General features: G+C 38.9%; 2 protein-coding genes across 3 annotated transcripts in view; both read left to right on the forward strand.

Moving 5' to 3' along the window:
* The window catches only part of LAPTM5 (lysosomal protein transmembrane 5), a 64,740-nt gene extending 58,034 nt beyond the window's left edge, over positions 1–6,706 (forward strand). For both annotated transcript variants that reach the window (XM_072133097.1, XM_072133098.1), the window contains exon 8: positions 5,954–6,706. In XM_072133097.1, the coding sequence (XP_071989198.1) occupies positions 5,954–6,028 (75 nt within the window). In that variant the 3' untranslated portion in view covers positions 6,029–6,706. The remainder of the gene's footprint in view (positions 1–5,953) is intronic.
* Positions 6,707–12,180: 5,474 nt separating this feature from the next.
* MATN1 (matrilin 1) lies at positions 12,181–24,935 on the forward strand. Its single transcript, XM_072136882.1, has 8 exons — positions 12,181–12,340; positions 13,743–14,089; positions 17,198–17,420; positions 19,294–19,419; positions 19,510–19,914; positions 20,338–20,490; positions 20,574–20,654; positions 23,855–24,935. Exons 1-8 carry the CDS (start codon positions 12,250–12,252, stop codon positions 23,905–23,907), a joined length of 1,479 nt encoding a protein of 492 aa, XP_071992983.1. The 5' UTR covers positions 12,181–12,249; the 3' UTR covers positions 23,908–24,935.
* The last annotated feature ends 1,127 nt before the right edge of the window (positions 24,936–26,062 follow it).

Here is a 26,062-nt window from a genome sequence, read left to right on the forward strand (position 1 = left end):
AACTGTTGCTAGACTGCAGGGAAGCGGGTGTGGTGCAACAATCAACCCTGCAGCAATCTCAGTCCCAGTTCACACACAGGAAGACTGAACAACCTCAACGCCTTCTAAGCCGCATACCGCGGACAGAAGACGATACAGGCAAAGACGTAACACTACCAGTATGTTTTTGGAATGTGGGAGGAAACCAAAGAACTCGGAGGAAACCCACGCAAACCTTTTGCCTTCAGAACTGCCTCAATTCTTCGTGGCATAGATTCAACAAGGTGCTGGAAGCATTCCTCAGAGATTTTGGTCCATATTGACATGATGGCATCACACAGTTGCCGCAGATTTGTCAGCTGCACATCCATGATGCGAATCTCCCGTTCCACCACATCACAAAGATGCTCTATTGGATTGAGATCTGGTGACTGTGGAGGCCATTTGAGTACAGTGAACTCATTGTCATGTTCAAGAAACCAGTCTGAGATGATTCCAGCTTTATGACATGGCGCATTATCCTGCTGAAAGTAGCCATCAGATGTTGGGTACATTGTGGTCATAAAGGGATGGACATGGTCAGCAACAATACTCAGGTAGGCTGTGGCGTTGCAACGATGCTCAATTGGTACCAAGGGGCCCAAAGAGTGCCAAGAAAATATTCCCCACACCATGACACCACCACCACCAGCCTGAACCGTTGATACAAGGCAGGATGGATCCATGCTTTCGTGTTGTTGACGCCAAATTCTGACCTTGCCATCCGAATGTCGCAGCAGAAATCGAGACTCATCAGACCAAGCAACGTTTTTCCAATCTTCTACTGTCCAATATCGATGAGCTTGTGCAAATTGTAGCCTCAGTTTCCTGTTCTTAGCTGAAAGGAGTCGCACCCGGTGTGGTCTTCTGCTGCTGTAGCCCATCTGCCTCAAAGTTCGATGTACTGTGCATTCAGAGATGCTCTTCTGCCTACCTTGGTTGTAACGGGTGGCGATTTGAGTCACTGTTGCCTTTTTATCAGCTCGAACCAGTCTGCCCATTCTCCTCTGACTTCTGGCATCAACAAGGCATTTCCGCCCACAGAACTGCCGCTCACTGGATGTTTTTTTCTTTTTTGGGCCATTCTCTGTAAACCCTAGAGATGGTTGTGCATGAAAATCCCAGTAGATCAGCAGTTTCTGAAATACTCAGACCAGCCCTTCTGGCACCAACAACCATGCCACGTTCAAAGGCACTCAAATCACCTTTCTTCCCCATACTGATGCTCGGTTTGAACTGCAGGAGATTGTCTTGACCATGTCTATATGCCTAAATGCACTGAGTTGCCACCATGTGATTGGCTGATTAGAAATTAAGTATTAACGAGCAGTTGGACAGGTGTACCTAATAAAGTGGCCGGTGAGTGTACTTTCTATGTCAATTCCTTGTGGGTCTTCTAGATCTCTGATTGCTATTATTCTATAGGAAACTTCATGGTTTACTTCCAGAGGATAGGAAAGCATTGTGATGTCACACAGGTACACAGCTACTTTGTCTCTCAGAGCTATGTTTAGGGCCGGCTCCAGGTTTAAGTACGCCCCTAGGCGACAGAGCTTCAGTGAGCCCCTTTTTCTATACCTCCCAGATTTTGACTCAGAGAAACTGCCCTACGGCCCATCTTTTGCCCCCTGCTCTTAGCCCACCATGAGTTTTTCATGTTACCATGTGTTTGCCTGCTTTAAAAGCATTTTTCTGCATTGACGGAAGTGTAAGCAGCTGTGTTAACATTTTCACTTGAAAGAAAATGAAAGAATGAAATGCTTACATACAATGAAAGAAAATGCTTTCGAAGCAGCTAAACACATGGTATATGTAAAACACATACGTTCTTACACAAACATCCAAACACACTCCCAAAAGACTGTGGGCCACATCTATCAAAATTAGTGCACTAAGTGCAGTTTGCCTGTGGAGTGTGCAGGGTACAACTGACTACTGAATAGTGGCGCACAGTCTTTATTTATCTGGTGCACCCTGCACTGCTCATGAAGTGTCTCCAACTTTATTTTGGTGCACCTTTAACATAGAGTGTGCAATACAATTCTGTCGCGTCGTAGTAATCAATGTGATGCATAGTCGAACTATGCACCAGAATGCCCCCTTACATGCAGAAATTTGTGGTGTGGTGGACACAGTGCAGCCATGACACAATATTGGAGAAGACACTTTATAAATAAATGTGCACAAAGTTTGTACAGACAGAAAACAGGTGCAAGCGCTTTAATAAATGGGGGCCCATGTGTGAACGCACCCTCAAGGTTAATGTTTTAAAGGAAGCATTGATGGGATGATAGCAAGGACATAGTTGGGAAACAAGGCCACCTGCCAATATATTTAGGTGGTTGAATGTGGGGGGAGGGAAAGAAAGCAAAGGGTTAACGGAACACACAGCGGCTTGACTCCTACCACACTGTCCTTCAGAACCTCCTCACATAGGGTCACAGGATCATCATACATCTCACGGAGGTGACAAGTTCAGCACATGTTGCTTCCTGTCTGCGTCCAGCCTATAGAGATGATCCTCCGTGCATCTGATAATACTGCGGCCCGACACCCGATCAGTGCTGGTGGCTGTGAGGTTTGCATGGCTGTGGCCCCTATGGGAAATTGGTGCAAAACTCCAACACAGGCACTGATGATGCAGAGAGTCACTGCTCTCTGCATCATTATTATATTCCTGGGACACATCTCCCCCCCCCTGCCCTGCCTGACCACCTGGCTTCAGCGATCATTACCACAGGACGGCTGTAGGACGTGCAGTAACTCCCAGACATTTCATATACAAACACCCTTTGTGTCTACCTGCAATCACTATAGGACACACTCTTGTTTCTAAGGGACCACAGCGCTACATTTATGAGAAATTATCTTCACACAGGTACATTTTTTTTAATAACATCTAATTGAAGAAATGCATATATATGGAAGATTAATTAAATTGAATGTGAATGCCGAGACGAGAATACCCCTTTAATGAAGGATATTACAGAGTTTATTATTTACTATCATTTGCATGACTCATATCTGATAAAAAAAAATTCTCAAAAAATTGCTTCAAATGTTTGTTTCTACATGCCCTAGGAAACATTCAAACCATGGCATGATTCTACCTCATGCCGCATATACTACAGTATACAAAAAATGTGCTGAAAAACCCAAACTTGGCTTATACTCAAGTAAAAAAAAAAAAGAAAGTCAATACTCACCTCTCAGACACCCCTGCAGATCTTCTCTTCTTCACTCCAGCAGCAGCAGGTCCTTGTGATGCTCCGGCGCAAACGCTGTGACGTCAATCGCTGCTGACATCAAAGTGACAAGAACCTTCTTTTGCCTGACCAAAAAATGTGCTGAAAAACCCAAACTTGGCTTATACTCAGGTAAAAAAAAAAATACTCACCTTTGCGACACCCCTGCAGGTCTTCTCTTGTTCACTCCAGCAGCAGCAGGTGCTTGTAATGCTCTGGCGCAAACGCTGTGACTTCAGCCGCTGCTGACATCAAAGTGACAATGACCTGCTACTGCCTGACCGAAGAAGAGAAGACTTGCGCGGTCAAGGTGAGTATTGACTTTCTTTTTTTTATGAATTGGGAAAACTGGGGCTGGTTATAGACTTGGGCAGGGGCTGGCTATATTGGAAGAATACTGGCTGGTTATATACATGGACAGGGGATTGGCTATAAACTGGCAGAGGGCTGGCTATAAACTGGGGAAGGGGGCTGGCTATATCCGGTTGGAATGCTGGCTGGCTATACACTGGGAGCAGGGGCCGGATGGCTTTATATTGAGGGCAGGGGCTGGAGGTATATATACTAGGGGGGAAGGTGACTGACTACCTATATACTGGCTGTGACCAATGCAGTTCCCACCCTATACTTATACAAAGCATTTGATCCCCTACCAACAACCAAGACTTCTTGCTCTCAGCACTGTTCATTTTTCATTAAGAAGCTCCTCCTACTCTGCACCCATTTACTGTATTAAATGTTATTGTTTTAACTTGTTTCCTGTATAAAAGATACCTGTCCAAACACTCAATCATTCACACTTCAACTTTTCCACCACGGGCTAGACCAAATAGCTGTCTACAGACACCAGGGACAAAATTGTAGACCAGCACAAAGCTGTGATGGGCTACAGGACAGTAGGCAAGCAGCTTGGTGAGAAGACAACAACTGTTGGCACAATTATTAGGAAATAGATGAAACACTAGATGACTGCCAATCTTCCTTGGTTTGGGGCTCCATACAAGGTTCTCATCTTGTGAGGCAGGGGTTATTCTGAGAAAGTTCAACATACATAGGGGCTTATTTAATAAGGGTCCGCGGATCACATTTCCATCTGACTTCCCAACATTTTCGGGGCTTGGAGGGCTGTGACAGCTATTTAGCACGGGATTGTGTCACACGCAATCGGATTTTGGCACAGCTGCGTCGGCTTTCATGCGACAGAAATCTGGGGGTGGGCCATCGGACGATCTGACTGATTGTGACACTGAGCGGGATTTAAGATTCAAATTGTGTCATAAGATCAATTGTTGTTAAGAGGACGTTGGAGGCACCAGCAGCCTCAAAAACTTGTCTGCTGCTATGACAAGGCATTTTTGCAGCTGCTCTTTTAACCCCTTAAGGACCTGGCCCTTTTTTGTTTTTTCAATTCCATTTTTCCCTCCCCACCTTCAAAAATCTATAACTATAACTTTATTTTTACATGTAAAGAGCTCTGTGGTGGCTTGTTTTCTGCATAACAAACTGCATCTCATAGTGATGGTATTCAGTGGGCTTGGATTTTACGGCTTTCACTATGGGCCTCAAATGACATGTCTACTTTATTCTTTGGGTCAGTGTGATGACGGGGATAACTTTGTATAAATTTGTATAGATTTTAAAATGTTTTCATACAAAAATTAAAACCTCCTGTACAAATTTTTTTTGATTTTGCCATTTTCTGGTGCCAATAACTTTTTTATACTTTGGTGTATGGAGCTGTAGGTGGTGTCATTTTGTGCGACTTTTGATGTTATTTACAATGCTACCATATTTCGGACTGTACAACCATTTGATCACTTTTCATTGAATTTTTAATATTTTTAAAAATTGCAAAAAAGTGACTTTGGCGCTACGGGGTTAAACGCATTAAAAAAAGTTATTATATTTTAATAGATCAGGCATTTTCAGAAGCGGCAATACCTAATGTGTTTATGATTTTTACTGTTTATTTATATTTATATCAGTTATAGGTAAAGGGGGTTGATTAGAATTTTTGGGGTTTTTTATTATAATTTTAAAAAAATTATTTTTTTTTTTACTGTTTTTTAGACCCCTGGGGAACATTAACCCTAGGTTGTCTGATCGATCCTACCATATATTGCTATACTACAATATGGCAATATATGGAGATTTTCTACCTCATTCATTACAATGGGCAAATTGCAAATTGTAATGAATGGGTTAAAACAAGACAGCCTCAAGTCTTCATAAGACGACCAGACGCCACTCCCCGATGTTGTCACGGGGAGCAACAATCTTCACCAAAACGGCGGCGCCCATGTAGGCGATCAATGGGAAAACACCCGCAATGGGTGCTAGGGTGTAACCGGTAAGTCTTTTTTGCAATATGCAGCAAAGACTTACCGGCTATGGAGAGGACTAAGCCTGTGAGCCCTTTTCATGCACCTGACGCTCGCCATAATAGTATGGGAAGGTTTTAACCTGATGTAATTGTCTGTTGGAAAGAGTCCTCAATTTTTCCTTATCAGAACGCACATGTGTGTGCTGTGAATAAGCTACATATATATTGTCAGGATCTGGGGTTCCGGGGTTGCTTGGTATATATATATATATATATATATATATATATATATATATATATATATATGATTTTATCATAATGTATAACACTTTAATCATTTCAAATGTGTCATCCATTTCTTTTGCAGACAGCACTTCCATCCTACACTGAGGCAACTAAACTGGAGTCCAAAGATTTACCCCCACCATACTCTGTTGTGTAAAGCTCTGCATTTTGGTTAAAAGCCTCCTTTCATCTTCTAATTGGTACAGAGAGAGTCATGGAATGATCCATTCACTGAAAACAAACAAGCATAAACGACAGCAGGGTTATGTATTAACTGTTTTGTTAAAGAAAAGAAAGAAATACATTGAAGAACAAGGAGAAATTGAAAATTGATCTGAAGATGAAGTCACAATATAAAACAAATACAAGTTATTAATGGATGTGATTATATGTGCAGCCTGTCAGTTCCAAAATGGTTCACATAACAATGAGGTCAGGTCCAGTGGATAAGCTTTACCAAAATCCATCTCACATTATGTCTCCATGTATTTAGCATTTGTTACCTATCCAGTAGATAAGTGATCAATGATGGAATGTCCCTTTTTGCTTCATTTACTTAAAACAAGATGCTTTACTCTTAAGGACACGGGATTGTCAGACTATTTAATATTCTTATATTTCTCATTTGTACAGGTAGTTTTACCACTGAGAATTTTAATCTTCAACAATTTTTGCAACAATTGTTATTTTAGCTTACACTTTCCTTAGCTTACAAAATTTTCCTTAAAAAAATTATTGCTAATAATGTAAAACAATATTGCAATTTCTTTTCTGTCTTCTTACTATTGACCCTATGGTATTTCTCTATTGTGTATAAACATTTTTTTCTCAGTCACATGCATTTCCTTGTTTTTTGTTATCTTGCTAGTCATCTCTGACGACCAGTCATGGGTGAACATTATGTTGGGTAAATTATGGATAATTATACAGATTACAAATATAGAAAATTATATTGTAATATTATTTACTTTACTGGAGATCTTTATATAGAAATGTGTAGTCCACTATACAATTTTATACAACATTTTTCAAACTTCAAAGTACCCCTAGGGGTTAAATCTTGAAACTGAGCATTCACAAGGAAGATGTTCCAATGTTAACAAAAGTGTGCTTCATTAGACATTTTGGACTTTGAGGCAGAGCGTGTGGTATATGTTCCTCACCGGTTTCCCCGGAATATCATAACACCTTTGATGCAGATATCCCCCCATACCTTTGGGGGGCCGCTGGGGCTGAGGCCTGTTTGAGCCGACCGCCGCCTTGACATGATAGACTTTGCCTTAAAGTTTCTTATATCTACTCAGGATAACAAAATGACACATTCTCTACTTCATTGCTATTAACAAAATACAGCATCTCAAAGATATAAGTCCAACCTTCTTTATCATTCCTGCTGTAGAGCTGACAGTGTAAAAGTCTGTCAGCCTCTGTCTGCCATGCCCATGTGTAATAGGCATTTCATACATCTCACCATCTCTGATCTGTCTCATCTCTTTCTAAGTGTCAGTGTTAGAGATGGACGAATTTATCAAAATTCGATTCAACCCGAATCGAATCACAGCATGTGACGTAACGGTACGTCACATGCCGGGTGCGGGTGCATGGTGAGGGCTCACGGGCTGAGCCCTCTCCATAGCCGGTAAATCTTTGCTGCATATTGCAACAAACACTTACCGGTTACACCCTAGCAGCGATTGCGGGTGTTTTCCAGTTGATCGCCTACATGGGCGCCATCATCTTGGTGACGATTGTTGCTCCCTGTTACGTGTTAAACCGCACATCTGCACCGGCAAAGCTTCCAAAGGCCCGAGGCTGCCTCAGTGATCAGCACATTGTAATGAATGAGGGAAATCCTCATATACTGCCTTACTGTAGATGATAGGATTGTTCAGACAACCTAGGGTTAAAGTACCCTAAAAAAAGTTTTTTTTTTTAAATTATAATTAAAAAACCAAAAAATTTAAATCACTCCCCTTTCCCTAGAATAAAATAAAATAAAATAAATAAAAATAAACAGTAAAAATCATAAACACATTAGCTATTGCCATGTCCGATAATGCCTGATCCATCAAGATATAATAACAGTTTTTCACTGTGTTTAACCCCTAACGGAAAATAGCGTCCAAAGTTGAAAATGTCACTTTTTTGTCATTTTGAAAAATTTTAAGATTTCAATAAAAAGTGATCAAAAGTTCGTACAGTCTTTAAAATGATAGCATTGAAAACGTCTTAAAAAGTCGCAAAAAATGACACAAACCACAGCGCCGTACACCAAAGTATAAAAAAGTTATTGGCACCACAAGAGAGCAAAATTATTTATTTCTTTTTTTTGTACAGGAGGTTTTAATTTTTTACAATGTATGAAAACATTATAAAACCTATACAAATTTGGTATCCCTTCCGCCAAACAGTAAGGAAGACTACTGGCATACAGTGAGGAACACTACCGCCATATATTGAGGAACTCTACAGCCAAACAGTGAGGAATACTACCCCCATACAGTGAGGAACACTACCGCCATACAGTGAGGAACACTACCGCCATACAGTGAGAAACACTCCCGCCATACAGTGAGGAACACTACCGCCATGCAGTGAGGAACACTACCACCATACAGTGAGGAACACTACCGCCATACAGTGAGGAACACTACCACCATACAGTAAGGAACACTACCACCATACAGTAAGGAACACTACCACCATACAGTGAGGGACACTACCACCATACAGTGAGGAACACTTCCCCCATACAGTGAGGAATGCTACCCCCATACAGTGAGGAACACTACCGCCATACAGTGAAAAACACTACCGCCACACAGTGAGGAACACTACCACCATACAGTGAGGAACACTACCCCCATACAGTGAGGAACGCTACCCCCATACAGTGAGGAACACTACCGCCATACAGTGAAAAACACTACCGCTACACAGTGAGGAACACTACCACCATACAGTGAGGAACACTACCACCATACAGTGAGGAACACTACCGCCATACAGTGAAAAACACTACCGCTACACAGTGAGGAACACTACCACCATACAGTGAGGAACACTACCACCATACAGTGAGGAACACTACCACCATACAGTGAAAAACACTACCGCCACACAGTGAGGAACACTACCACCACACAGTGAGGAACACTACCCCCCATACAGTGAGGAACACTACCCCCATACAGTGAGGAACACTACCACCATACAGTGAGGAACACTACCACCATACAGTGAGGAACACTACCACCATACAGTGAGGAATACTACCCCCATACAGTGAAGAATACAGCCATACAGTGAGGAATACTACCCCCATACAGTGAGGAACGCTACCACCATACAGTGAAGGACACTACCCCATACAGTGAGAAACACTACCTCCATACAGTGAAGAATATAGTTACACAGTGAGGGACACTACCCCCATCCAATAAAATTCGAAATTTGATCCCACAAATCACTGTAAACATCGGATTTGTGACAAATCAAATTTTTCCTGAAATTCTAAATGAATTTGGAATCATTAGAATCAATTCCCCCATCTCTAGTCAGTGTGTTAGTACAATGTCAGAAGCCAGATGAAATTGTATATACACATGTAACTTGATAATCTAACCACATTGTCATCCCACAGAACTAGGTGGATCATAATGTGTCTGCTTAGAGAGACCCGTGCATACCATGGAATTTTGCACTGACCAGCCTAGGGAGTGATAGGGGATAAAACAGTCAAATTGTCAAGTAAGGGGTTAAAGTGTAAACATCTCTAGGGGATTGAAATTTGAGAATTTTCTTTTGTGGGAAAACCCCTCTAACTGCTCCATAGCTCCTGGTGGTCTCTGTCCTGACACCTGACCATGGTTGCTGCCAAGTTCTATTCTAAGGGCACTTTTGGCTGCCACATGGAGCTATGGACAAAACAAACAGTATGGCATTTGTTTTCAACTTGGCAAGATGCAGTTTAATAGAAAATTGAAAAAAGATCACCTGCATGCTGCCGACATTTAGGGAGTACACCTCAATGTAGCTTTATTGACTGCACTCCTCCATTGACTCTGAATCTGATTGTATAAACCTAAGCATAAAAGATGTAGCCATTGCTATACAGATCTCAACCAGTACTCATTGACTTGCTTTAAACGCACAGTAACATTTACCACTGCCTCATTGTCTATAGCAATGGCCTAATTGAGAGCAGGGCTTATATTAACTACCAAAGACATTAGGAGCAGAGAAAGCTGTTGTATGGTAATATATAGTAGGATCAATCATACACCCTAGGGTTAAAGTACCCTTGGAGGTCTGAAAAATAGAAAAATTTAAAAAGTGAAAAAAAAAAAGTAAAAATTTCAAATAACCTTTCAAAACGACACTTTTTGCTATTTTGCAACACATAGTAAATTTAATAAAAAGTAATCAAAAGGTTGTACAGTCCCCAAAATGGTAGCAAAGAAAATGTCAGCTCATGCCACAAAAATGTTTTGTGGCACAGATGGGTTTAAATTATTGAAACCTTATAAACCTATATAAAACCTTTATAAATTTAGTATCCCTGTGATTCTACCGACCCAACGAATGAAGAAAACATCTCACTTGGGGAGTACAGGGAAAGTTATAAAAACCAAGTCCACAAAAAAACAGTGCAAAAGCATTTTTTTTCCAATTTCACTGCATTTGGAATTTTTTCCCACTTCCCAGAACATGGCATATTAAATACCATCACTACGAAGTCCGCACACAGCTCTTTACATGGAAAAAGGTGGAGAGTGAAACATGGAAACGAAAAATGACCTGGTGATTAAGGGGTTAAAGGTGCATATACAATTAATTATTCAAACCCCTAAAGTAATAATACAGTTAGTTGGCTGTGTTGCTCCAGTGTGTACCATAACTGGCTTTTACAGGGATCTCCACAGTCATAGATTCATTGTGTAGGTGGAAAGGGGGGGGTCTACAGCTACTGGACATCACTGCTTTAAGATTATCTCCAGGTTGAGATCTAGGATTGGTAAAAGATGGGGAAAAGCTGGACATTAATGTCATACTCAAACTTATATTACAAAATAATAACACAAACAAATTAGATAACTTTTATATGCCTATGGATAAGGCTCCCTAGTGCCATCTTATTAATATATAATTTCATTGTAAGACAATATAGTGGCATAAATAAGCATTATGTGACATCTAGCTCCAAGGTAATAGCTTGTATAGAATAATGAGTTATTAATAAGAAGTGGTAATATGCAGCATCATCTGCTAAGCACAGCATTATATGTATTATTTAGTTTCAGGATACTACAGTATATCGTGTTTTGCTCTGCCATTAAGACAGGACCGTTCACATTTAGCACCTTTTTTTCAGCACTTTATTTTTTCAGCGTAGCTTGCTTACGAGAGTTACACTGGAGATGGCAGAGTCCTAGATAGGGAGGAGGAAATGTAAAAATCTACACAATGATTAAAGCAACTGGTTTAACTGCTGCGCAGAAAGGGAGTCTTGTATGCTACATATACACAGAACATAAGAACAGTTTCTGTTTTGTTTGGATTGTCGAATAAAAGTAAAGTACTACACTACAGCCATTCAGTAGTATAAAGTGTTTCCGAAATACTAATTTAACTCCCTATGTGCCATAACTCCAGACACTTTATATAATCCGACTTTAAGGCTGGCAGTGGGTTATTACGCTATACGACAGTAGCAATGAATTGTGGGGCATTAAGCCATGGAGATACTTTGTGTGTAAAGCCTGGCGTTAGCCCTGTAGCTGAACAGAGACCTTTATGTCTTCTCAACAGATACAGGCCTTCTTTTATAAGTCACACTGAAAGGATCTCATTTAGTTAGCTTTCACCTGATTAACCCAGTAATAGCAGAACCACTGCTTATAACAAACAGACATTTTTCATTCCTGCTCTTACATATCATAGACTGGTGAACTGTATCATAGACAGCAGGTCCCCTGGGTGTGCTAACCTGCTCAGCTGTTCAGCCCAAAGCTTCAATGCTGGGGAGATGAACAGCCACCTCTATATTTTACAATGTTACATGCACGTTATCTCCGGCGAGGTGAGACATAATGTTGTTTGACCACTTCACATTAGATCTAATGTCTTGTTATATAAAACTTTTTCCATCTTGTAAAAAAGTTTACCCAGTTAACCGTAATATTTTGAAAGCCAATATTTTTGAAAGCACACTGATCCTTTCCTTCTATATATACCTCCCTGATGCCAAACTCCACCCACCCCTCTTCCTGTCATTTAACTGGGAGGTACACCTGGAGGTGTGTAGGTAGGATACCTTGAACACAAATTACCCACTCCATCATTCTCACTCTGCCTTCTGACTCCTCTGCAGACATCATGAAGACCTCTCTGTGCCTACTTTTCACTGCCCTATTCTTCAGCTGCTACAGCTATGCTGCAGTGGAAGCAGTGCCACAGCAGCTAAGAGGTGAGTGCAACACTTCAAAACATTTGATACATGAGTAATATAAGGTTGGGATTACTGATAATGGAAATTAAAGTGTAGAAGATAAAAATAAGGTGAACCATACCTGTTTATTTATGATGAGCAAACAAGGTAGATTTTTAAGCGATTACATATTTATTTTTCAGTTATAAAACTGAAGAATTATCAAATTTATGTAAATTTCATTTCAGAGTAGTCTAACATAAATTCTAATGGTGACTTTTTTATCATTTTGTGATACAAGTGACAAGTTGATATCACCTTCTGCTCAAACTTTCTGCATACATTTACTCATATATGTGGTTGACTGTCCATATCAGAGTTTTTTTTTTTGCAATGTGAATTTATTTTTATGGAAGTAACATCCAAAATTATAGAGACATTTAGATTGAAACAGTAAATGTTAAGGATAGAAGTGAAAACTTATCAGTCCTCTTTGAATATGAGCTGCCATCATGAAAATTATAGAGAACATTTATTGATTGTGTGATCAATAAATGAAGACGTGAAGGCAGAGTGAATCCTAAAAATTGCTTATAACTCGTGATTGCAAGTTCTTAAAAGTATGATCAAGTATTTGAAAACTAAACTTATAGTTTCTGCAATTTTTAAGAGTAAAAAAGTTTTTGTTGTAGTTAATAAGATAAATTACATAAAATATTCAGCTGTAAAAACTCTGCATGTAAATTGTATCACTGTGGCCAAGGTTCTGAGACTCGTGCATCAAACCAGGAAAAAACTTTACTCAGCGAACTGTTGCAGACTGGAGTCTCTAAACACTTTTCAGCTTGGTTATGACTCAAAATAAACAAGCTATTAACATCTGCCAGATTTCTAGAACCAGGTGCCAATTACAGAGATCAGGCTTTCAAGTTTGTTTCATGAAAATTATATGTCATGCTTTTCAAACAGCCATATCAATGAAATCTACAAGACTAAGTTTAAATGCAGAAGACGTATGTATATACATTTAATGACATGTGGATCAGCTATCAATCCTCAATTCTGCATGATTGGTGGAAAAACGCAAAGATTCCACTCTCCATTCAAACCCACATAGTCTTGGCTTTAAAATGCTAAACATATAAATAGGATTATATTATTAACACTGTCTCTCTGTCAAAATGCCTATTCCAAAGATCTAGCCATCTGTTCCTTATGCATCTTCCTGAAAATTGCATTACTTATTATGCTGGAGTAATACAGTTAGTAAACTTAAAAAAGTGTGTCAGGTAAATTATTGGTTTAATGCTGTGATATGGTGAATGTAGACAGTAAGGTCAAAGCAGTCTACGACCTGCTACACATGAATGGAAAGTGTTGTTGAATTTTCTGACAGCTTTTACATAGATTTGCATTTATTTTTTGTTCTTCTCCCAAAAAGGCCCCAATTGCAGGACTCATCCCACTGACTTGGTATTCATCGTAGACAGCTCTCGTAGTGTAAGACCCTCTGAATTTGAACAGGTCAAGGTTTTCTTGTCTCAGGTCCTTGAATCTCTGGATGTGGGTGTAAATAACACAAGAGTTGGTGTCTTGAATTATGCCAGCTCTGTCAAAAATGAATTCTCCCTCAAAACCCACAAGACTAAGGCTGCACTACTTCAGGCAGTCAAAAAGATTCAGCCTCTGTCCACTGGAACAATGACTGGCCTTGCGATTCAATATGCTATAAACCATGCCTTCACTGAAGGAGAAGGAGCAAGGCTGAAATCTTCAGGCGTAAAGAAGGTAAGTAATAGAAATATAAATTATGTTTATTTGTAGTGGATGCCAAGTATCTTTGCAGCTTATGATTGTGTCTATAAGTAGGAGAAGAGGGCATTGAGTAGGGGGTAAGAAGGCTAATTGGCAAAGCCATCACACTTTGTTGGGTCAAACAAGATTTAGTGATAGGTCCCATAATCACCATGTCCTGCTTTGGCACAACCAGAGCAATATGCTAGAATGAATAGAAACCTGTCAGTGATGGTGAGCAAGGTAGGAAACGCCAGAGGGGAACCAGCCAGCACATACTTCTACCTAAGCACTAAACATACAGTAATTAATTCAATTCTGATAAAACCCAGCAGCTCTTTAGAGTTACAAATAACTTATAATACTTCTGGGATTTGTTACTTCTTTGTATTACCATTGGTTATGGTAGTGTAATCTTGCTAAGAGATATTTATTAATACTTGAATTAATATGTAATAATACACTGCATTAGGCTACATGCACACTGCCATGTGCCCGCCGCACCGTAGCACAGCGGGCACACAGCAGCACGGGGAGAGGAGGAGGAGGTGAGCGCCGCTCACCCCCGCCCCTCTCCATAGGAACATATGGGCCCCAGCGCCGTAAGATGGGAAAAGATAGGACATGTCCTATCTTTTCCCGGGCTACAGAGCGGTACGGTGCCGCATGCCATGAGCCCATAGAAGTGTATGGGGGACGTATATTGGCCGTATATACGTCAGCCGTATATATATACGTCCCCCATACATGTGTGGGAATGCAGCCTAAGGGAGGAATTGTCTAAAGAAAACGTGTCTAATGTGGCCTATGCCTAGTATAAAACTTTGACGTTATTTAATTCATTAAAGACAGTTTTTTACATAATATTGAAAGAAAACAACAAAAATCATTCCCAAACATCTTTCTGACATTTCTACTTGCCTGAAGCAGGTAGGAAAATGTCTTGTATTTCAATGAAAGTCATATCTCCCTACCTGTAGAGCAGTGACTTGAGGAATGTACTTCCGATAAAGTTTAACAGAGACTTGTCAGAGGAATTATCAGCCAGAACTGTTGGTTAGACTAGGAGCGGACCCCTATTGAGGTGTAGTATAGCTTCAGCCGAAAATACGAAACCCTTTGTCACTAATGTAGTATGGTTAAAATAAATGTCATAGACTATATGACAGTAGAAAGTCAGGTATTAGTAATAGAAGAATATTACAATAGATTGTAAGTAGAATTATGAAACCATAAATGTCATTTCCAGTATTTGATACTATAATGATATAGTACATCTGTGACTAACACAAACAAGAAATAAACATTAAAAAAATAATCTGTGTTAACAACTTGGGCATTTGTGTACAGATAAAATGTACTCAATTGTGTATAGAATAGTCATCTATTGACTTATACTGAACATATATTTGAAACACATACCATATATACTCGAGTATAAGCTGAGGCCCCTAATTTTACCACATATAATTGGGAAAATGTATTGAATCGAGTATAAGCCTAGGGTCAGAATGCATTGGTCATAATCTCCCTGAGTAATGTAATGCCCAGCAGCCTCTGCAGTAATGAAATGCTAGATGCGGCTCCCTGGTATCAAAAAATATCGCAATCTTAATTAAAGACAATGCAAAGCACATACACATGTTAAAACCATTTACCTGTGTGGTCTAATCCTTATAGTTTTATAACAAGTGATACGAGTATATGACCTAGAAAATCAAGTCCAAGTAAATGTGTCAAGTTGTAAAAGATCATGAAAAAAATCAATCCTCAATATAGAGTAAAGCCGATCTACAAAAGAAGTGTCTGTCCACCTATTTACACTTTAAAAGTGTATATACAATACCGCTGAACAAAAGCTGAACACGAATGACAAAAGCTCTCCACATCGTTGTCAAAGATCACTTACTCAGCGTTAAATCTTTGAGGACAATAGGGCACATTCGGGTCCGGCCGGGATTCACTAAGGTCCGTGCGCCAATATCCACTAGGTGTCGCTGCTGCGCTGAGGTCTGCTGGAATTCACCGGAGTTCACCTTCTATTTCTTGGTCCAGGCAAGTGTGTGTCAAGCGACACTTTTTTTTTAAATACCGTTTTTTCCTAATCCGTCGAGTTTTCCAATGGCCACGCCCCCTGATTTCCGTTGCATGCAACCCGGCGCATGATTGCACTGAAATCTGATCGCGTGCGGCAAAATCCTGGCGGAATTCGGAAATCGCCGGGATACCCGACAGATTTGCGCGATTCGAGTCCTTAGTATATGATCCCCAATATCTGTAGGGAGCTTCCCACCCCTGTTTAGGTCCTCTCACCTATCTATCTGCCAGCCTAGTTTGTCCGTCATTCGTCTTCAGCCATTGGTATCGTATATACACTTGTATAGTGCTCATCTGTTTTTGGATTTACAGGTGGACAGACACTTCTTTTGTAGATCCCCTTTACTCTAAAATGAGGATTGATTTTTTTCATGCTCTTCCACAACTTGGCACATCTACTTGGACTTGATTTTCTAGGCCATATACTTGTGTCACTTACTATAAAACTCTGAGGAGTTTTTACCACACATGTAGGGTCTTTAACCACTATTCTGTGGTTGAACAGTGAGTGGTGTTCGCTACCATGATCACCTTTTTGTGTATGATGTATGTTACATTTTTTAATGGGTTCAACATTTGTATGTACTTTCCATTGTCTTCAATAAAGATTATGATATTTTTATACCAGAGAGCCACATCTAGCACATTCTTTTGTTATTTTCTAGTTTATTTGGATATCGTTTCACTCCAGGCTGTACATGCCCTTCCAGACAAATTTCTGCCAGTAATGAAATGCCCTATGCATGCCCGTAAAAAATGCCTTGCAGCAGCCCCCCTACTAATGAAATGCCAGATGCAGCCCCCCAAAGAATAAAATGCCCTGCAGCACCCCTATTTATGAAATGCCCGGCAGCCCCCCTTTTAATGAAATGCTCTGCAGCCCCCCTGTAAATGAAATGCCCTGCAGCCCCTTTTAAATAAAATGCTCTGCAGTCCCCTTAATAAAATGTCCTGCAGCCTTATATTGGACTGTTTTCAATATGTTGTACTGGTTCATTATTTTAGGTTGCCATTGTAGTAACTGATGGTCGGCCTCAGGATGGTGTAAAGGACATTTCTGCTAGAGCACGAGAAAGTGGAATAGAGCTATTTGCCATTGGAGTTGGACGTGTTGATATGACCACCCTGCGTCAAATTGCAAGTGAGCCCCTAGATGAACATGTGGACTATGTGGAGAGCTACAGTGTGATCGAGAAACTCAGCAAGAAATTCCAAGAAGCATTCTGCGGTAAGTAATAGAAACAGGGATAGCATTAGTTTGATGGCACCCTGTGTATTTTCTTTGGATTTCTCTCTTCACCCAGTATACATATTAGTTCTGATAAAATATCATACTAAAGGACATCTGCTAAGTTGTTTGTGTCCTTAATCATGTGCTTTTATTTAGATGGAACTCTAAAGAGTCCTGTGATCACAGACAAATACTTAAGGGCAAATTTTATTGTTATACCATTCAACTGACTGAGACATTTGGTTTTTGCAGGAATGAATAGAAGCTGATTAATTGTGTATATTTTTCACATTTTCTTCCTGTCTTTCAATGGTGTCCTTCATTTTGTGGATAGGAGCCTGCAGGGGTCAAGTGATTATCAAACAGGTGCACAGCTACTAGCGGTGCATTACTGAGAGCCATGCACCTGTGTGATCATCACATGACCAGGACCAGCTTTTATCCACAATGAAGGAACCTATTGAATGACACAATCTGATATGTGAAGACTAGATAAAGAAAACTGCATCTGGTAAAACACTAAAGCTAATCATTGCATAAAGGGTAATCTTTGTGTGATGAAATTAGGAAAGTATTGCAAGTTCTCTACTCAAAGATGTTATTGTTTTTCTCACTGGCTGCAATAGTAATGTTACATATTACAGACAATCCCCGGGTTATGTACAAGATAGGTTCTGTAGGTTTGTTATTAAGTTGAATTTGTATGTAAGTCGGAACTGTAATTTTTATCATTGTAACCCATAGCCAAATTTTTTGGTCTTTGTGACGATTGGATTTTTAAAAATGTTGGATTGTCATAAGAACCAGGATTAACAATAAATATTAATTGCAGACACCTTTAATAACTGTTATAGCTGATCATTGTAGTTGAGGGCATCAGCGGAAATCAGCTATAAATAATGTAGCATTTATGGTATCTTGCAGACCACAGTTATAGCTGAGAAATAGACAATCTTATAGCAAAAATTAGAAAGTTAAAATACTCACAAATAGGTGAAATGCCAGGGTTACACTTAAGTTTGCTGTTTTCTGCTTTCTAGCTTTGCAATAATTTAAATTCTTAGAAATGTTGTAGCCACATCTTATCATATAAATGACAGTGGCATTGAGTCCTTTCTTCATCCTTTCTGCAGCTTGCTGGTTTCCTACAATAGTATGTTGTTCATTGTAACCTCTTAAAGGGAATATGTCATCAGAGGACTCTTTTTCACTGGTGACAGGATTCAACGGTACATAGCAAACATGCTTTTATCTATTCTGTACACTCCTTAGTTGCACTTCTAAAATTTACCTAGCTCCCCGCCAGCGCGTACTCATAGGTTCCAGGGTTGCACTTCTGGTAATGGGCACCCACTCTTTTGAATCCACAAGAGGCTTGTCCCACCGCTCATTATTACTCAGCCCAAATCACCTCCCACATCCTTCCTCTATTGACCCTCCCACTAATGATGTAGGCTCCCACTTGAGACGTAGACTTTGTAATTTCATCATCCGCATGCGTCTCTCTGCTATGTTTTTAAAGGTAAAGTTTAAAATGGCATAATTCTAGAACTAAATAGTGTATAGAATAGATAAAAGCATGTTTGCTATGTAACTTACCTGAAAAAAGGGCATGTCATCGGTAAAAGGTGGCAGAATATTCAATATTGTGGAGCCACAAACTAGACCAACTAATAGGAGGTGCAGAGTTGCCAGTTTTATTCTGAGCCAGATTAATCATCCAGCATCAGACACAAGGATTAATCTGGCATAGTCTCAGCTTTTGCTGAGAAATAGAAGTTTCCCTGTGTTAAAACCATATGTTTATTAGAAGACATAGTTACCTGTTCTTCTTTTAGCATGTACTTATCTGTTTGCTTCTTTAATACAGAAACGGCTGATCTGTGTTCCACTGGAGATCATGACTGTCAGCAAATTTGTGTTAGCAGCCCTGGGTCCTACACTTGTGCCTGCAGGGAAGGATATACATTGAATGACGATGGAAAGACCTGCAATGGTATGAATAAAATAAAACACAAGTGATACAGAATTGTTTTTTTGATGATTATGATGGCATTTTCTTAATTGTTTTTTTCTGTTTTTCTAGCATGTGGTGCCTCAGCCATTGACCTGGTGTTCCTAATTGATGGCTCTAAAAGTGTTCGCCCTGAAAACTTTGAACTTGTCAAGCAATTTATCAATCAGATTGTAGAGTCTGTAGATGTTGGTGACAACAAGGCACATGTTGGTCTTGTCCAGTACTCCAGCTCTGTAAGGCAAGAATTTCCCTTGGGCAGATTTAACAACAAAAGGGAAATTAAGACAGCTGTAAAAAAGATGTCTTACATGGAGAAGGGAACCATGACTGGCCAGGCTCTCAAGTATCTCATTGACAACACCTTTACCATCTCCAACGGAGGAAGACCAGGTGTATCTAAAGTTGGCATTGTCTTTACTGATGGACGCTCTCAGGATTATATCAACGATGCTGCACTGAAAGCTAAGGAACTGGGTAAGGCATTCTTAAGACCTTCAATTATGGATTAGTCTTCAAAGCAGACATTCAAGCTAAGCCATAAATAGGAACAAATTGGGCATATCTGTATACCCACTTCAACATAATTTTATGACATTTTATTTTCTTTTAGAACAAATTGCCACGATGAAACTGTAAATCCTTGTTACATTAAATAAAGCCTACCATGAGGAATCTACCATCAGAAGTAGATCTGCCTGCCTCTGCCCTAATCTATAATTGAATAATCCTGAAACCTAACCTTACTTGTTAATAACGTTCTTTTAGTAATATGTAAATTAATTGCAGAGGCTCCTACAGATGGCAGGCAGGATGAATCTACCATCAGATCTACTTCTGATGGTAGATTCCTCATGGTAAGTTTCCTTTAAGGTTGCTTAAACTTGTACTCGTCTTTAGGTTACAAGATGTATGCAGTTGGAGTGGGCAATGCTGTGGAGGATGAATTACGGATGATTGCTTCTGAACCTGTGAATGAGCACTATTTCTACACAGCTGATTTCAAGGCCATGAAGGAAATTGGCAAAAAACTTCAGATGAAGATCTGTGTTGGTAAGTGCCATGCAGTTTACTGTAGCTGAGATTCTAGACTGTTGCCAGAATAACTAACAACATTTATCTTTTTAAACTATCAGAAGAAAACCCCTGTGAATGTGAAGCCATTGTCAAGTTTCAGACCAAGGTGGAAGAACTCATCCAGGCATTAACAAGAAAGAATATCCTTTTTATAAATATGTAGCCATATTGAATACAATATACTAGGCCAGTCTGATGGAGAATAAAGCAGAATCTGGTATGAAATTAGGTATTTGGATGAAAAACCTAGGAATATATATATATATATATATATATATATATATATATATATATATATATATTCACTACCACTACTTGATATTTACATATAGATATCACAACAGAATGTTAAATATTAGTTCCAACCAGTGGCTACAATTGTGCACAGAAAAATCTGCCAAACAAAATAATAATGCCACTATGCATAAATGAAAGGACATATTACTTTTATTTAATTATTGGTTTTGTTAATAAGATGTGAAGAAGTGAAGAACAATGGAGTAGAAATACCTATATGTGGTTATTTATCATTAGACAGGCTCTTTGGGACAGTCAATACTGTATATTCATCTTATATTCATCTTTATACCACTTATTAATTGGCGAATCATGCTCCAGAAATTTGCCTCCTGAGTTTTCGACACTTCTGACACATGGTTCCTGTATATAATTAGAATTATTGCAATCAATTGGGAGAAAAAAAACGGGGTAAGCAAATAGACAAGCCATATCCGTATTAGAGACAGTATTGGATTCATGAACATTATATTGCATCCTATTTCCCATATCTGTACACCCACACGTATGTAACACCCACATGTTTCCATAGAATTTCTGCTTTTTATATACATCTTATACATGTGTATTTGTATACACGGAAGTCTGTGTATCTATCACAGATATACATAGTTTCTTCCCACCTCCCCACTCACCAGGATTGCTCTATAGATATATAGCTGGCATACTCCCTATCCTACCAGGGAACTAACTCTTATAATTTAACCTTTTCATTGTGCCAGAACCTCATTCTATTTATTATTTTATTTATTCTATTGATTCACTCAACCATTTATTCATTCATTTATGTATCGCTGTAAACATGTTAGTATTCATCCATCCATTTACTCTTCTATCTATTTTTTAAGTAGATCGTGATATATATACACACACTCTATTGGTTCATTTACTCTCTAAATCACTTTCCATATCTGTTCGAGATGCACATGCGCGTTCCCCTTATCCTAGGTTTCATTTACCATACATCTTTCTCTATTACCAATTGTAATGTGTTCCCATTATGATGGACAATCAATTATACACATTTGCCCCTTTTCATAGATTTATGCATTCTTGATTTACTTATTTATTTATATATATGCTCAGGTGTTTCTCATGAATCTACATATATACTAACTAATTTTTCTTCTATTTGTGTATCGATTGATTGATTGATTCATTTATGTACTTACAGATCTACCTTTACCTATCTAAAGTATCTATCTACTCATTAACTATTTATTTATTATGCATTGCTTTCCCTATGCTTTTAACCAAAATAACCTATGTATGACTGTGATCATTGATTTTTATTACCTTTAAATAATTTCTTTTTATTCTTTTTTATTTTTTACTTTACCAACATCAACTAATTTCATTGATTGTTTTGTTTCTGCTTTTTGCATACAAAGTCATTGGGGGATATTTATCAGGACCTCTGCGCACCGCCAGTGGCGCAGAGGCCCTGAAATAATCGCAAATGCTAGCTTATTGCTAGCTTTTGCGATTATTTTCCACAATCCGCCACCTTCACGCCAGTGGGGCGTGAAGGGGCGTGAAGGGGCATGAAGGGGGGGCGCGGCCGGACGGGAGTGGGCCGGCGTGGGGCGTTACTGTCCCCACGCCTGCGCACTCGCTGCTGCCGGCGACTTTTCATATGTGAAAAGTCGCCGGCTGCGTTTTATTCTACGCCAGGCCCTGCCTGGCGTAGGATAAAAGCTGCGCAACTGGCAGCCCGATACATCAAGAGGCATAAGCCTCTTGATGTATCGGGTTGCAAATTCGCAGCGGCGGGGCGATCATAAATAAATATCCCCCATTGTGTGTTGGACCTGATGAAGACGCCAATTCAGCATTGAAACGTGTTGTCCTATCTCCAATAAAATGTTCATGAATCCAGTACTGTCTCTAATAGGGATGTAGCATGACAATTTGCTCACCCCGTTTTTTTTTCCCAATTAATTGCATCAATTCTACTGAATAATTATCCATATTAGGGCTAGACGCAGCCACAATTTCTTCTCGACAACTAATTGATAACGTTTTGTGTAGGTGCCTGGCTCAACAGTCTCTCTCAAAATTTTTTATAGTCTTCATAATTAGAATTTTATAATTTCCAAGCAAACATTTGCTTAAAGGAAATCGAACAGCAGGATCAAAGATTGTAAAGCAAGCACACTTACATGCTGAAAAAATATGCAAATGAGCTTGAGGGGCTCCAGGTTCAATTAACAGCTATGGATTCTGGAGCACCTTAGTATCATTTGCATAATATTTGTGAAAAACAGGGCATACAAAGCTAAAGGAAAAGCAGATCCTGCCAGAGCGGAAGCACACCAGTATATAAGTGTGCTTGGTTTACAATACCTGATACTGGTGGTAGAAGTTCCCATTGGCAGACATGGTTAAAAAAAAATTAACACACAATAAATCTATTTCACAGCGAGAAAACCTATTTGTCACAAATTAATTCAAAATAGCAGTACATTACTGTTAGCAGAGTGCAACCAAGCTGTTATTTTGAATGCTTTAGCTTCCTTCCTATGTAATATCTGTAGATCGAAAAGAAGAGGTTTCTGTTTTTTTACAGTTCACTTAGTTGACAATGAAATATCAACTTTATTAGTCCTAAGGAAATAAATGATCCACCCATAGACCAGAAGAAGTACAGGGCCATGAGTGGGAGTATAGTTTATTTTGATTTATCAAATCTCTCCAAGAATAGTTGAGATGTCTTTAATATAGTACACACTTTAATGATAATGACTGTTTTGTTCCAGGCTATTCAGTAAAATTGACAAGATAGCTGGCCTATTGCATCTGCCCTTGAGTACTAGAGGTAAAGTTCAGACATCATTTAATGGAACCCTTTAGTTATAATGTAATGGCTCAGGAGTAGTCTAAATGAATTACTAAGAATGGTTTTACTGTGGGATTTTAGTACAAACATCTATGAATTCTATCATCAATTGTACAGACCACTTGCATGCATGAATATTTGATTGCAATTAAATGTAATGTATTTAGAGAATTATTATCAGTTTTTCTTTAACTCCTTTCTCACTCGAAGCTGTGTCCAAGAAAATCGCTGCTCTGGAGAATAAAATCACTGTCTGAAGAAAACCAGTCCTTTTGCTCCTTTAAGGTTCAGGATTCCTCCTAGGGCTTCTTAACCCTTTATTTTCCTGAGGCTAAAGATCATTCCCTACTTCTTGCCCAGATAATGAGAGCCTCAATCCCTGAACTGAATGATAAAACACCATGGGTGTTCGTCTGCCAACTTGTATTGGATTCTACCAGCTTTATTGTCAAGATCCTGATGAGGGGTATATGCACCCTGTGAATGAAGCCAAAGAGATACTGCCTGTTCTGTTTTAGATGTACAAAGTGCCTAGACACACACACACATATATATAAAGTATGTATATAGACAAATGTCTATATATGATATATATTTTTATACATGTATGTCCAATAATTACACATTTATAAAGTAATACATTAAAATATGTGTATATATAAGTAAATACTTATTAACTACTCTAGACATTCATATTTATCAAACATTACCCAAACCAGAGACTCCAGTACTAACTTATGTTTTATTGGTTGGAAGGTAAATAGCTTCAAGAAGCTTCTATGTCTATAACCCAGAGGCTGTGCCAAAGATGCCGAATGACAATCTATCATACACAGTATGTTGCCTCCAGAATACGCATTGCAACCATATTACACTATATTCTAGCACACATTAATATATGTTCATCTATTGAACAGGCTTTCAAGCAGGAATATAAAATATTGCACAGTATTTGTGTCCTTGCATTGCTTCTTTTTATGTGATGACACACATCTTCAAGTCCATACATACATTGTTAAATGTGTGTAGACTTAATTTTGAAAGGTATATTTGCTTTTCCTTGTTAAAAAAAATAATATATATAATGTATATATAATATAAATATTTGTTTTTTATAGTAAATCTTTGACTCTCTTTCCTCATGAATCATACATTCTGCTTGTCAAAATGAGTTAATTTAAAATGTTAAACTGATTTCACTGCGAAGATAAATGGTAAATGAAAACATAATTTCTTGTCTTATTGTTAAGCTGTCTGATCATATAAAACTATGAATGTTGGTGTACGTCAGTTGTTTTATCCTTTGTGAAAGAATTGTTTTGTGAGGTAATGTACAACATTCCATAGACACACATAAATCTATTGTGGTGATATTTTTAAATTCAGGATTAAAAATATTGACCCAGGAATTGTGCTCTAGGTGTGAGAAACTCATATTTCTTTGAATGTTAGAGCAAGTTATTAGTCTATATTCACATTAGACTGTGAAACTCTCCATGCATGTGTTAGGACACTTTTATATAAACTTATACAATGATGCTGGGCTAAGACATAATGGGATTGATCGTGGAGCACAGAAACAAATTTAAATATCAAATATCTGATAAGAGGCAGAAGGCTTGTGCCTGGACATCACAGTGCCGTCTTTGGCACAGGGGGCATGGTGCCGTTCATTTCAACGGCAGTGAACCCTGGGGGCTGGGTTCTGACATCAGCGGCTGTGACATCGGCTGCGGCTGTGTAATGGGAAGGGGGTCTGGGCCCCCGAAGCTGGCGGGGCCCAGTAGCTGCTGCTACAGCTGCTACGGGGGTAGTTAAGCCACTAGTTGCTTCCTAAGTGGACAGTTTGATTTCACAGAAGTTTGATATGGAGCTATAGTGGGTTGTTTAAGTGTTCCCTTTATTTTTTGAGCAATATATATATATATATATATATATATATATATATATATATATATATATATATATATATCCATTTCAACATCTCAAGGGTATGCTGCCCAATATTACTAGATACTGCATTGCATGCATGTTTTGCTTGTATAATAGTCATAACATTTTTGTTATATGCTTTCTGTATTAATACCTCTCAGTTTTCTATTGCTGTGCTTTCTGTCAGTCAATAGATCATTTTCCATTGATATAATACCCTTTAATATCTGACCAACAATCTGGTATACTTAATGTGCTACTGCTGCATATTTCACTTGTACTATTAATACACTGATCCCAGTTCTTCTTCATATACATTAAAGAACTGTGTAATGATGATTAATACATACATAGTAAAATATGTAGATGTCTACAGTGCAAGCCAGGAACATTACTTTGATGATTGATGTGCGGATTAAGGCCCTAATTAAACCCAAAACACACAATCCCTGCAGCTGGAGTACACCGAGCTTGTCTTAA

The sequence above is a fragment of the Engystomops pustulosus genome, chromosome 2, assembly GCF_040894005.1.
Source record: "Engystomops pustulosus chromosome 2, aEngPut4.maternal, whole genome shotgun sequence".
NCBI lineage: Eukaryota > Metazoa > Chordata > Amphibia > Anura > Leptodactylidae > Engystomops > Engystomops pustulosus.

Coding starts and splice junctions, on each gene's coding strand:
- MATN1 (XM_072136882.1), top strand. CDS start 12,250: ATGAAGACCTCTCTGTGCCTACTTTTCACTGCCCTATTCTTCAGCTGC. Junction 12,341..13,742: donor AGTGCCACAGCAGCTAAGAG/GTGAGTGCAACA, acceptor TCTCCCAAAAAG/GCCCCAATTGCAGGACTCAT. Junction 19,915..20,337: donor ACTGAAAGCTAAGGAACTGG/GTAAGGCATTCT, acceptor ACTCGTCTTTAG/GTTACAAGATGTATGCAGTT.